The sequence below is a fragment of the Lycorma delicatula genome, chromosome 1, assembly GCF_047948215.1.
Source record: "Lycorma delicatula isolate Av1 chromosome 1, ASM4794821v1, whole genome shotgun sequence".
Taxonomy (NCBI): domain Eukaryota; kingdom Metazoa; phylum Arthropoda; class Insecta; order Hemiptera; family Fulgoridae; genus Lycorma; species Lycorma delicatula.
This window is the reverse complement of record NC_134455.1, coordinates 201,144,812-201,159,640: the sequence shown is the minus strand read 5'-3', so window position 1 is coordinate 201,159,640 and position 14,829 is coordinate 201,144,812. Positions and strand designations below refer to the sequence as shown.

Below are 14,829 nucleotides of genomic sequence, written 5' to 3'. Positions count from 1 at the left end.
ATCGCTTTAGTGATGGAGGCAGTCACTAGATGGGAAGCCATTGACAAGATACGAGACTCCTACCAAGTGATTAAAGATGGGGGCTGGGCATATGCTGGCCCCAGAGAACAAAGAGGCAGTGGTGACATCCTTTGTGAAAAAGAGACTGGTGTTGAAATTCACACTTGGAAACAGAAGGATCATCTCAAGACCAGCGATAAAATATGTTGATCTTTGGGTGGATGCAAGATTGAGATTTGGAGCCCAAGTCACAGAGCCTGCAAGTAAGGCGGAGAGGACTATGAGGCTGATAGCTGGTCTCCTTCCTAATTGTGGAAGGCCCTCACAATTGCAAAGGAGGTTGCTGGCCGGGACGCCATACTCTACGATGCTATATGGGGTCGAGATAGGAGCCAGTGTTATGTTATGCCAAATAATTAGGCAAATTAGAGGTATTGTATAGAAGCTGTTTTAAGATAATCTTGGCATATCGCACTGTCTCTAAGGAAGCGGCTGAAGCCCTGGTGGGGCTTATGCCTATAGATTTGATAATCATGCCAAGAAAAGACTACAAGAAAGTGACCTTTGCTTCCTGAAGATAAAAGGCGATTAACCACTGAGATCACAGAGAAGTTGATGAAAATCTGGCAAGATCGCTGGGACAGAGGAACAATGGATGTACTGCTTAATCAGAGACATCAGGAACTGGTATGGCTTGTTGGGATATAGTTTAACACAGTTCCTGACAGGCCACGGAGGCTACAGATCGTATTTGTTCAGATTCTGTTGAGATTTTTCGGATCTATGTCCTGAATGTGCAGAGGAGGAAACCCCCACTCATGTGTACTTTTGCTGCCCACCCTTTGGGAAAACGTGAGGAAATGTTGGCCACCCTTGGTGTTGAGGCCATGTTTTGGCCAGAAGTAACACAGAGTGTACTGATGAGAGGATCCAATGAGTGGAAGACAATGGAGTTGTATGTGAAGAAAGTAAATGAAAAGTTACATGGATGGGAGGAGTCCTGATGGGGAACAAGGTGCCAAGCACGACAGGGGCTCACGGCTGAGCGCCTAGGGAGTCTCCTGAGCATCTGGAGATCACCTTGGTGCAATGAAGCCATGGACACTCTTCCAAAGCTCGATGGTGTGCTCGCTGCATCTTCATAGCAATGATAGTGGTTGTAAATGGTAAGTGTTATCTGTATACACTGCTGGGTGTGATTTTTATTTGTGATTGTTGCGGGTGTTTCCTAACCTCTGGTCTCTTTTCACAAACAGAGGTTGCGTTGTATAAACTCTTTTTCACTGCTATTTTTGAGATAGTGGTCGAGTCTGTATCTTCCACAGTTTCACAATCTTGCTGTCTGAGAACTGTTATAATGGTTTTGTGCCCTTACTGTTTAGACGATTCATACCCTTTTCAGAAGGATTCAAAGGATTTGGCGCACTATTTGTTCGAGCACCCACCTCATTGCGTCGAAAAGAATGGCAATGATTCCTGGTCACAAGACCCTGTTACTAGCAAAGGGGCCTTTACCCTTAGTCCTGCTGGCACTCTGAGGAGTGTGGCTATTACATAAGGGCCGTTACGCTGTACTTTAATTCCTTAGATGGTTAGGTTTGGTCAACTAAATGCCCAGAGTGCTTATGCAGTCTAGGTTGAGTTAGGTGAGATTGTAGAAACGGAGCCTTGATGTTTCCTTCTGCAGCACCCATATGTAATTATGGTTGATCTGCTAAGCTTTCACAGCTGGAAAAAGTTTTGTGTAGGGCATACCTGAATGTCTGCTATTCTGTGTAGGAAGTCTCTAGATAGTGTCTTTATACGGCAGGTTTCTGATGCGCATCATGTTGTGGTCAGACTTGCCATTCGTGAACAGAACCTTACAGTTTTTAGTTCATATTTCCAATATAGGGATCCCACTGAGAAACAACTAGCGAGATGGGATAGGCTCTTTCGTATTGTGGGCAATGGTCCAATCCTTATTGGTGCTGATGTTAATGCAAAGTCGCTTTTCTGGCATAGTGGAAGCACTGATCATGGCGGTGGCCTGACATTTCATCGCGCAGCACAATTTTTAAGTCTTTAATGTTGCAGACCTGTTGGCGACTTATGGTTAACGGACGACAGGTCTTTTCAGGTACAAATATTGACATCACCATTAGTAGGGACATTCCTGGCAGGGTCCTTGACTGGTCTGTGGTCGACGACTGTTCTAGCAATCATTGGTTGATACCATTCAAAATAGTGGATGAGCTACGCGATGGCCATGAGGGACACTTTCCTGATCACCATGGGGCTCTTCCTGCATAGGAAGGTGGACTGGCAGAAATTCTTCTCTTTGTTGGAGTCCAGACTGGAGATTTTTTCTTGAGGCCTTGATGGCCTGCCATTAAATGTTCTGGCAGAAAATTTCACTTCTGTGGTGGTAGCAGCGGCTAAAGCCGGCATTCCTAGAGACACTAGCTGGGAACGTATAACTGGTTGGTGGTCTCGGAATCTGATAGCAATGAAGCAGTCTGCTCGTGCTTGTGAGACACTCCGACTGTGGAGTCTCCAACATAAGATGATTTTCAGCCCAGAGAAAACCACAATGATGTTGCTTACAGGCCGATTGGCTGCTTCCCTATGAATTTGGATTCAGATGGCTGATCTCCCCATTCAGTACATTACAACTCAAAAATGCTGCGCTGTCGGGATATGGTAGCCTCTGCGACCAGGGGTGTGGCTCCCCTCCGCTGATGGCAGTCCTGATTATGACTTGGTAATGCCATGCGAGATACCATGATGGGACTGGATGGGGGTGTGGGGTTTGTCCCTGGCTCCTGCACGGACCGGAATGAGGTTGCATTCTCCTTGTTAGGTGACCTAAACTGGTCGATTTATTTGGGTGTAGATCTAAATTTCTATGTTGCATAAAACACAATTTTGACTGGTATGAGTGTAGCACTGATTTAACTTTAAACTTGTTTGTTTTCTGAGGCATTCACAGTCACGAACAATGTTGTCAAATCTGTACTAGGCGCGGGATCCATGCTTCCGCGGTTTTGGTTAGTTAGTTTGATGCGATCATGTTAGGTTGGATGTGAAGATGTCCGTTTGGGGCCTACATGAAGGTGAAATTTGATATGTATTTACTGATGCAAATGTCTGCTGAAGCAATTACATCGGTGGCATCCCGACCGAAGCCTGGCTGTTGACTGTGAGATGTAATCAGTTAGAGGGTCTAAAGACAACCTCCAGTAAAGCCCCTCAGGGCTTGGAACAGAGGGGGTGGTGTGGCGACGATGACGTCATAAGGTGGATGGATGTCTTCCCCCTATGGGATTGGGATGCGGGTGTTTCCTTTACTTTTGTTCTATGTTTTTCTTTTCCGATATGTGGTGGGTCTGTGATGTGTGTGTTGCGTGTGATGTTTTTGGTTGTTGCTTGTTTCCTCGGGTGTGTTGTTGATTGTATGGGTTTTTCACGTATGTAAGTGGTATCAAATTGTGTATGTGGGCATTATACCCTCTCCTGAAGTAATACCAGATCAGCAGTTTTAGGAGGGGTGGTTAGCCAGGGTTGAAGGTTTAATCGGTAGTGTGCAGGCACACATATGCACTTTATACCATCTTGCAGAACCTGTTACTGAGTCTGACACTGTCTAAGAGTCCGAGAAAATAAAATTGATAATAAAATATGAAGTTATAAAAAACATTAATAAATATTAAATTCTAATAGAAAATATTAATCATCAGATAGCCTAGGAATAAGGTGAATTATTTAACTTGGTGCAATATTAAGAGGAATTTTTAACTGCTATTCTGGCTTTTTTGAATTATCTTTTTAATTTCAATCTAAAAAGTTATTCTCTGTTCATGAATAGTTCAGTAGTCAATAGAAATTTTTTTTAATTAAAAAAAAAACCATAATATTACTCATTTAATATTGTACACAAAAATTAATATAAAAAATCAGGACAAAAGATTTAAAGATGTTTCCAAATTGATGAGATCTCTTCAGATACTCTATTTGACGATTCGTCTATATACACTGATATTTACATAAATCAACATCGATTAGCACAGTTAATTAATAAATAAAATATGCATTACACAAAGATAAAATGAATTCTGTATTTTAAATTAACTAGCTAAATTAACTGTTTTATTAAGCTATTCATTTAGCTCATAGAAATAACCAATGCAATTTGATACTGCTGCTTGTGTAATTTAATATCCTTAATTATTATAATTAGTATTAATTCACCTTAATGTTTTATTTCTGAAAACAGGTCTTTTAATTTAACATCATTCTAATATTAAATTTTAAGTTATAATACTTCGGAAAATTTTTGATAATCAATAAATCAAATCTAATTTGTAAATCTTACATGAAATTTAACAACTACCACAAGAATGTGTAACAGAACTACAATTTTTAATTACTGCAGAAAGCAGAAGGAAGGTCCTTCAGCTTCCTACCAGAATCACAGTTTTACTATCAGCTTCTGAAAACAGTAATTAGTATTTATGTAATATATTATTCCATCACTAGTATAACATGACATTAAAATATTGCACACATACTTTAAACTCATACATGAATATGTATAATTTATATTTACTGTTAAAACTAATATATATATATATAATATATATATATATATATAAAACTTTTAATTCAGAATCCAAAAAACCCTTCATTAATCACTTTAAAAACAAATTAAAAGGTAAAAATCTACATTCACAATTGAATTTCATAAATAATGACTAGCAGACAAGATAACATATACATTATAAGGTATTTTCTGAAGAAAAAAAAAAAAAGATAAAAATGTCCCTGTACAACTTGTAATAATTTTACAAATACATTTTCCTACTTTTAACATCTACTGTGATTACCTGATGAAGACAGTATTGAGCAAATTCCTCCACCATTAATTTATTGCACATCAATAATAAACAAGGTTTTTCTTTATTTCGGAATAATAAGTAAAACAAATCATGTCACATTCAAATTTTAGAGATTAATAGAGATGAATAAAACAATTTTTAATAAAATTGGTTTATTAAAACTCAATTAAACTCTTGAGTTTTTAAAAACATTATTTTTTGTAAGTTTTATTTCAACTGTTCAGTGTTAATAAATCTTAAAAGAGAAACTGAATAATAAGAATAATGAACCTCTGATAGTTGTTAGTTTTAACACCTCTATTTATATAACACTAAAAAATACCACATGACTTATCAAGATTAGTTTACTTACTGAAAATTATCTTACTTATGAATAATGGAATTAAATTTTATAAATTAAACCAGTTAACTCACCCAATTCCTTGTCGCTGTTGTTTACTAACTGGCTGCTGTTGTTTCAGTTGGCCTGAAGTAGAGTGTTGGTTCACAGGTGGTGGAACAGGCTGTGGTGTCTGTTGTAGTTGCTGTGATTGTCAAAACAACATTAAAATTAAAATATGTCATAAAACAATAAAACAATGTATAGCAAACTAAATAATGAAAGAACTCATGATAATGACTAATTAAATTTCACTGTAATCCTGTCACTGTTTTTCATAGATAAAATCTATGAAAAACAATTTAAAATATAATTGAACTTAGCATTTTGTTAATAACGTATAACTTAACAAAAGCAAAATTTGCTGGAACCAGATCTGAAGTAATTATCTCATTTTGACAACTAGGTATTTCGGTAGGGGAGTCGAGTAGAGGTTCGGTTAAGTACAGACATACTTCTGTGCGCTCTGTTCTTATTTTGGTTTTTTTATTGTGTTTGGTTTAGCTATCTGGTCTGTAGGATTGGCAATTGGTGGTGGAAAATAATTGGATGTGTTTTTTATTTTAGATTGATTTTGGAAAATGAACTTATTAAGTTTTTCAGCTTTATGACCTTATTGCCATTGGCAATAAGGTCTATAGTTGACTGTTAGTGGCAGTTTGAGATAGCACTGACTATTATAATTTTGTTTTGTTTGGTGATAAGAACTGGATAGCGGAATTAATTAGTTTTATTTCAAATATTTGTTATCTATTGATAGCATAGACTGGTGAAGCACTATATGTTATTATTATAATTTTATTTTCGTTCAGTGATAAGAACTTCATAGTCCAGTTAATTAATTTTAATTTCAAGTATTTGTTATCTTTCATGTTAGCATAGACTAATGCAGCTTTATACGCTAAGCTATAGCTTAAGCTCTTATATACTTAATAATAGTATATATTCAATTGTTTTGTATTATTTAGATAATTAGAATATATAGCATGTGGGGTGTCAATCAATTCGTTTTGAGTGCCTTTATACCCTTGAGGAGTTACAAGGTGACTGAGAATTTCCTACTGACACAATGGTCAAAAGAAGCACAAGTCAGCAATAGCAGGCATTACAATATGCATTTAGCTCACATGAATCTACCATCAGTGACTCCACTGATGGCGTGGTGTCAGGTGAGAAGAGGAATCTCCACCATAAGAGGAGTTGATTGGACAAGTTGACCACAATGGAGTCTGGGAAAATGGAGGAAATGATTTGGTACATGAAGGAGCTGAACAGTGTAAATAACTATTAAAACAAGCTGAAAAAAGCCATACTGCCAGGGAGCTAAAAAAGCTCGCTGGGAATATGGAAAGGGTAGTTATGGCCTTTAAGGATTTTGAAGAATCAAACCCCTTTGAGAAGAAGGTGGAAGGCAGGGAAGTTGCTTGTCAGATCAAGGTGGCTGCTGGCGATGAATAATTGTGGCAACTTGAAGATGGTGTCAGTAATGACCAGATTGATATCTTGGTGGGAGGCAAATGGAATAACAAGTGGTTTCACAGGACAACGGAACTGAAGAACACTATATTTGATGAACAAGAGAAGGACTTAGCGATAATTCTGGATCTTGCCAGGCTGAAGAGTAAATTCTCAAAGGCAGTATGCTGTGTAAACTGAGAATCCAGGATTTAAAGACGAAGGGACTTTTGAAGGCGAGAGAACTCCTCATTAGTTCTGAGATGGCAACGATGCTTAGGGGAGATGACATGGAAGATTATGAAATGCAAGTATTTACTCTGGTAATCGACTCGTCTATTGGGGAGAGTAATGTCCCTCTTTTAAGGAAAGGGCCAGCTGAGGTGTTCCTACTATTTAAACAGGATGTGCTCTCTAGCAATGAGAAAATTTCTTGATTATGTGGAATGGAGAACAAATGCGCTACAGGAATATATGTTGAATGAGAGGCAAGGACCAAGCAAAAGCAGGAGGGCCGCTCTATGAGTAGGACGACTATGGATAGAGCCAAGACTATAATTGTTAAAGCAGCAGATGATCAGGGAAAAGAACAATTTGCCGTCTCCTTAAGGAAATCAAAGATGGGGTTCAAGAGATCTTCTCTGTCAGGAAGGTGCTAGGGGAGGAGCTCCTAATCCATGTCGAGGCAGAGGGACCGACAATATTGCTTAGAAAGCTCCAAGAGGGAGTAAAAGGAGTTAAGGCCATCATCAGAAAGTGAGAAAGAATGCAGAGGATCAATATAAGAGATACTGATGCTGTTGTGACCAAAGATGAAGTGATAAGGGCGGTGAAACAGGTAACCGGAGTGGAGGATGAACTTGAGCAGGCAGTTAAGTTAAGGCCTGCCCACTCCAGTACACAGGTGACTTCTGTCGATATCACTAGTGGAGCAGCTGGTATACTCCTGCAGAGGGAAGATCATGGGGCGGAGCTTCTGATGGTATCAGAGCCAACCCCGAGTGTGGTAATGAGTGAAGCACATGTACGTGGCAACAGCACATGTACGTGAAGCGTACATGTGCTGTTGCCACAGAGTCAAAGCAGAATGTGGTCGATTGAAGAGGATTTATGTGGGTTAAGGTGGCAGGAAAGAGGTTATAGCTGCTATGCTTCTCCCAACACACCATTGGAAGAATTTGTAGACTTAGTTGAGGATCTGTCCGCATATCTGCAGACTGTATTCATGTAGGAATTTTAACGCTAGATGTCAGGAGCTGGGCAATGAGTTAAATAATGCACGAGGATGGTTGGTGGCTGATGCAATGGCATTGTTGAAGATGGTAAGTGTGAAAAATTATGGAGATCACACATTCGACAGAGATAATACAGAAACATTAGATCTGATGTTTATTAAGGAGTCCTGGGCGAAGGAGGTGAGATGGCGAGTCTTGGAGGAAGAGATGCTCAGCGACATTGCTGTATTGAGGTGGTCGTTGGGCATCAATAATATATCAATATTGGTACACTGGAGCCCTGGAAGTTGAGATCGACCCAGATACCAGGACTCAGAAACGCCTTCATGGAGAAGGTGTCCAGCTACGGGAATGATGCTATGGAACCTGATGCGCTACATGACATAATAGTAGCAACTTGTAGAGAGACTCTGAAGGAGCGAAGCACCAGGATGACATAGACCAGTTACTGGTGTCCCCCGAAACTGAGGATATTAGGAGAAAATGCATTAAATATAGATGAAAATTTACTAGAAAAAAACAGACGAGGAGACCAGTAACTAAGGAAAATGTGAGATTACTATGGAAACAAGCTCGCAGTTAACTGAAAAAGGTGATTATTGCATCTAAGAAGGAGCAATGAAAGGAGATCTGTAACAAATAGGAAGACAACTCCTTTGCGGATGCATACCATATTGTGATGGGGTGATTTGGGAGAGCCATACCCAAATTACTGGAAAATCAACTGACTGGAGTTATGAGAGAGCTTTTTCTAAGACAAAAACTGGAAATGAAGAGAAATTGTGGGCTGGGGAGATTCCCTGGTTCACAATTGATGATTTGCAATATGCAACTAATAAATTGAAACCACATAAGGAACCAGGACCAGACGGCATTCCAGCTGACATAATGAGGATGTTCATTGAGGCGTCACCCTTGATGTTTATAAAAGTATTTAAGAAGGTCATACCTAATGAAAAAATTCCTATATAGTGGAAAGCAGCTCGGCTAGTACTAATACTGAAGGTGAACAAGGGGTATCGGTCCATCTCATTAATTAACATCATTAGTAAGATTTTTGAGGCCTTATTGGGTTGCAGGCTGGAGGGGTGTGGAACTGGAAAGATGTTAGGGTTTATCTAGTAGACAATTCAGATCCAGGAAGAAAAGATCAATAGTTGGGGGTCATAAATTGGGTAATGGAATCTGTTAACACAGCGACAGCTGGGAGCAGATATGAGGAAAATCCCCTTGATAATACAGACTGATATCGAGAATGCATTTAATTCATTATCAGGGGATGCAATTCCGGATCCGATGATGAAAAAGAAGGTGGCTCCCTACCTAGTCAGGATAATACAGGAGTACCTCACTGGTAGGGAGGTGCTGAGAGTTTCAAGGGATGGTGAGGAAATAGTCGTGGCCCGGGGATCAATACTGGGGCCCCTGCTCTGAAACGTGGCCTACGACGGTCTGTTAGACACAAGAACTCCACCTGGGTTATAATTTACTGCTTTCACAGACAACATTGCAGTTGTTGAAATGGCATGACGCATGGAAGAAAAACTACTGGCTGATCAAACCCTGGTGAGATGGATGGCAAAGAGAGGCCTGAAGGTCTCGACTAGTAAGATGGAAATGGTGATTATGTTGGGAAGGAGACATATCCCTACGCTCACTGTCAGATTGGATGGAGTTGAGTTGATCCCCTCTGGTAGAGCCAGATACCTAGGTGTCTGGCTCAACAGAACAGGGGTAGGGGATACACCACTCATATTGATGAAACATGCAAAAAAGGCAGAGAGGGTGTCCTCGGCGCTGTGCAATCTAATGACAAATGTTGCGAGGGCCCAGGACGGCTAAACGGAGAATGATAGCTACCACGGTAACATCAATGATCCTATATGCCAGCAACAGTTTGGAGTGGGACATTGGGGATAGCACGAAACAAGTTGAAAACTGAAAGGATATACAGATTAAATTAGATATCTGAGTGGTGCAGGCTTACTGCACTCTCTCTGGAGGCACTGGTAGTCATAGTGAGAATGCCACTGGTGAGCCTACTGGCAGAAGAGTGTTGCTCCACATACCATGGAGTAGAGAGGTTGGAGGCTAGGAATATACTACTGAATAAGTGGCAGAAAAGATGGAACAATGCTTCTACTGAGCGTTGGACATATAGACCTTCTGTCAGGGTGTGGCTTGGTAAGGGATGGAGTGAAACTGACTTTTGGGTCATGAACCGTTCTATGAATACAAGTGCAAGAGAGGTAGGCAGATGACCCCATACTGTCAATATTGTGGGCAAGCTGATAATGTCAAACACATGTTTCTGGAGAATCCAAGATGGGACCCGACACAACCGTTCAGGGGAGAGTGCTCCCCGGAAGATATACTGAATGTTATGTTCTCCTTTGAGAGTGGGTGGAACTGCTGTACTAGTTGGTTCAGAGACGTCCTATCTACAAAAACAGAAGAAGAGAACCAAATATAGGGAGTGCTTGGTCTGAGTGGCAGTGGAGGGCTAGCCCTCAGGGGCGGATGGGGCTGGTACAACAGGACTGCCTCTGCTGGGTGTCCCTGGGGGACGCTGGAAGCTGCTGCTTGAAGGCAGCACAGGTGATCCTGTTGACATACGTAGAGATGAAGTATATCTTAAGGTAGTCCTATCTCCACAAGTGAGTGGGAAGGTTTTTAGTGGGTCCCTGCTTCAGCAGGAAACCCCACACACCTCGCGGTATGGACTGCTGGGCGTCTGGTTGCAGATTTTCCATCCTCCAATGCCAAAAAAAAGGCATTGCGGTAGTGTAATGCTATGGAAAAAATTTCTGATCAGTCTTCCAATCAATTGAAACCATAAAAATATGTTTATTTATAATATACGGAAAAAACTTCCTTACTACAGTGCTTTATGAAGTTTGCAACTTGTAATGTTCGTATATAATTTTGAAACATTTAAAACTAATTGTTTTTTTTTGTTTTTATAATACATTAGTACAGTTCTGCAATTAAGAACAAATAAAATTATGTAACATATTTGCCTGGTACTGTGTTTTCTGTTAATCAGTTTGTTGAAAATTTAATCATTTAGTAACTACAGTATGTTGTAGAGTTGTATGTGAATGTGAAACTGAAGTTAAACAATATTTTATCAGTGTGATTAAAATAGTCATTTAATCTATTTAACATTAAAACTTTTATTATTATGCCACATATGTATGTGTATGTTTTATTTTTACTGTTGCCTCTATCATCAAGCATAGTCATGAAAATTAACTTAACTTATCTTATATATTTCAATTTCAGTATAAGATGTGGCTCCCTAAGATGTTCCAGATGTCATGAAGCAAGAAAGAAAATAATGAAGACAGTTTCTGTAGTTGAGGAGTTTCTTAAATTTTTTAAAACACATAAATCAATGAAGCACATACACTTCATTTCCATTTTTTTATTTTATTATTTCTGTATTTTTTGCAATGAGTTTATTTACAAATGGGTTATTTATGAAATAAAACTTTTAATTTATGTTTATATAAAAATATTTATCTATATTTATAATAAAATTAATAATAAAAAGTACAGAAATACCATTGAAGTATTTGTTATCTATTGAAGCTTGCTTTATTTTAATAAAATCCAAAAAATACCAAGAGTTTATAGAGAAATGTGCCATTCATGGATTAAACAGAAAAGTTATCCAATAAAAATGGAATACCCATTAAGTTACATTTGACATATGTATATTTTATATTAAATGAAAATCCTATATTTAATATAAGTTTTATAGTTAATCAACATTTAACTAAAAAACAGATTGATCCAATATAAAATCCTGTGTTTGCAGGGCATGTGAAAATGAACATGAAGATGACGCTTTGTTAGATAGTAAAAGTATAACTACTGGTAATGTATTTACATTCATAAAATATTACCATATATTTTGAGAATTTAAAAAAAAATAGAATAGAGGGGTAATGTATAGAATTAACAGATTAGATAAATTAATAACAATTTTTATTTATGTACTTAGTTAAAACAACAGGCTGATGACCTATGAATGATGGATGATAATGAATTTTGTAGCATGTGAAAAAGCCATGATCAGAACTTGAACCTAGATTTTCTGAATGAAAGGGAGAAGAGATATTACCAGTCCACCATAGTTAGGAAAAAATAAATAAATAAAACTATTCCTATTTGTTAGATATTTATATTTTGATATATTGTAAAAACCAGTTTAGTACACATCTGAAATAAAATGAATTGAAACAAGAGACTGAATAAGAAATGTTATGATCTTGCATATGAGAGGTGAACCAAAAAGTAAGTTACACCCTTGCTATGTTCTTGAACTGAAAGGGATATATTAATGTCTTGTGGTGGTAGCACTGGTTGTCTTGTTTCTTCATGTTCCTCCAGCAGCAATTCTGCACGACATTCAGTACGTGTGTAGTATCAATATGGCGTGTCTTCTAAAGGTTTCGACCAGCATAGAACTGCGTTCAGTAGTCGGATTTTTGTGGGCAAAAAATTACATTGTTGTGAAATTCATCACTAAATTGTTGAGGTATACAGCAAGCATGCAATGTCACATCTGATGATCACAAAATGGTGCCGCCAAACATTCATTAATGGAAGAACAAATGTGAGTAATGAACTACGTGCTGGGCATCCTTCAACTGCAAACACGACGGGTAACACGGAACGCGTGAATGAAATGATCTTGAGTAACTGGCTCATTAAAATTAGAGATTGCAAGCGAACTTAACATCAGTTATGGTAGAATGTTTTCAATTATTCATGATCAGCTTGATTACTGTAAGATATGTGCATGATGGGTGCCACATCTATTGAATGACAACCACAAACATCAATTTTTGCATCTGCTCTTTCTTTTCTTTGATGTTATTCCAGGACTGGTCCACAGTTTTTGAAACAAATCATCACAGGGGATGAGAGCTGGATGCTTCATTACACTCCAGAGAATAAACAAGCATGACATGAATGGAGACATAAAAATTCACCACAGCCAAAAAAAGTAAAAAAATCCCCACATGTTTAAAAGGTTATGCTGACAGTCATTTTTGAATCTGAGGGAAGTTGTTTACAGTGAATTTACATGTCCCTAGGAGCAACATTCAAAGCCGAATCCTACTGAGAGACTTTAAAAAAATTGCGTAAAGCCATTAAAGATTGAAGACCGGGGAGATTGAGTGATGGGGTTGTTTTTCTTCATGACAACGCTACTCCTCATGTGACAAAGCTGTTACTGCAAAAAATCAAGTGGTAAGTATGGTTTAATCTGCCTTACAGTCTTGATCTAGCACCCTGTGACTACCACCTGTTTGGTCCTCTTAAGTGAGACCTGGGAGGGGAGCGTTACACTAATGAACTTAAGGAACTTAAGGACGTGGTCCTTAAATAGTTCAAGGAAATTGGACAAAATCTCTATGAGAGTGGAATTGAAAAACTTTTCACAACGTATAAAAGTGCTTGGAAAAACTTTGTGTTTATGTTGAAAAATATATAAAAATATGTAGTTTCTTAAAAAAAAATTGTCTTATACATGTGCTTGTTTTCTAGAGGGGGTGTAACATTCTGATCGTTCCTTGTAGAATAAACTTTAACAAAATATTACTATTACAAATAAAAATTGATTTTATGTGACTATTTTGTTTTTTCTTCCATGTTTAATACTTTTATAGAAATCTCTGTTTTATCAGAAAGTTTTATGTGAAATTAAATTATAAACATTAATTTAAATACTAAAATTATAGAGAGGTGTATTGTTTACCATCTCAGTACTGGTTAAAAATTTTACATCAGTGAGAATAAGCAGGAGAATAATTTTCTCAAGCAATGAACTTGTCTCGTTTATTAATGAATTTGTTGCAATTTATCTTCAAATATTTCCATGTTTTTTGTTATTTTATAATATTGTTTATTTTCCCCAATGTGATCAGCATAATTACATTTTTGTTTGGTGTATTTATAGGCTTGTAAATGTTGCTGAAAGGAAACACTCCAAAAATCTCTCTGCACTAAATGTGTAAGAAAAAACCAAAGTAGTAAATGGAAAAACAAATTTTATAATCAGTTATACTTTGCTACAAGTATGAAATGTGCGAAATAATCTATTTTTCTGTTCCAGCCAACTTTGGATCACATTTAACACTTCTTAAAGTCTAGCTTCTTCCTTTCCTACCAATATTTTTTAAGTTTGTCTCTGGTCTTTTTCCTGAATTCTTCTTTGTTTTAGAGCATTTTCTTTGTATAAAGCCCTCCTTCTGAAGATTTCTTTTAATTTTTTCTTGATTAATTTATGATTTTACATGTCCTGAACTTTTATAGTTCTTCCTTGTTTTAAGTTATTTCAGTTAGGATTTTCTTGTGAATTTTATTATCATTCTTCCTTAAAGTGTGATCTATGAAAGTCTCTCATGTATTATTTGTTATTTGTTTAAATTTGTGGTAAAAAATAATTTTTTTTTGGAGGTGGAGTTTTGTATATATTAAACGTGTTATCCTTAATAGGATCAAATACTTTCCTTAAAAACCTCCTTTTTCTTTCTCCTTTTCCTTTTTTGGCCTGTGTTGAACATTGTCAAACATTCTGCTGTATGCAACACTACTGAATGAATTGTCATGTTCAAATGCTCTAATTTTAGATTTACAGAATTTTTGTTATACATGTTTTGGATGATAAGCCAATCCCACTTTGCAGAATTTCTGAGGGCTATACTTTATTAGCTGTGCCATTATGTAGTTTCACTGTGGTATTTAAAGAAGTTAGTCTGGTTTTTAAGAAGTTGGGGTATTCTTGTAATTTGTCCTATATTGTTTTTTAAAAGATATTTGTAGGCCTGTATTTTCTGCTGTTTCTTATAATATGCTCATTTGTTCT

At 37.4% G+C, this 14,829-nt stretch overlaps 1 protein-coding gene across 6 annotated transcripts in view; it reads right to left on the bottom strand.

Moving 5' to 3' along the window:
- Positions 1–14,829, bottom strand: part of LOC142327464 (uncharacterized) — a 154,896-nt gene that overhangs the window by 54,329 nt on the left and 85,738 nt on the right. For all 6 annotated transcript variants that reach the window (XM_075370567.1, XM_075370585.1, XM_075370600.1 and 3 more), the window contains one exon: positions 5,292–5,401. In XM_075370567.1, coding sequence (XP_075226682.1) covers positions 5,292–5,401 — 110 coding nt within the window. The remainder of the gene's footprint in view (positions 1–5,291; positions 5,402–14,829) is intronic.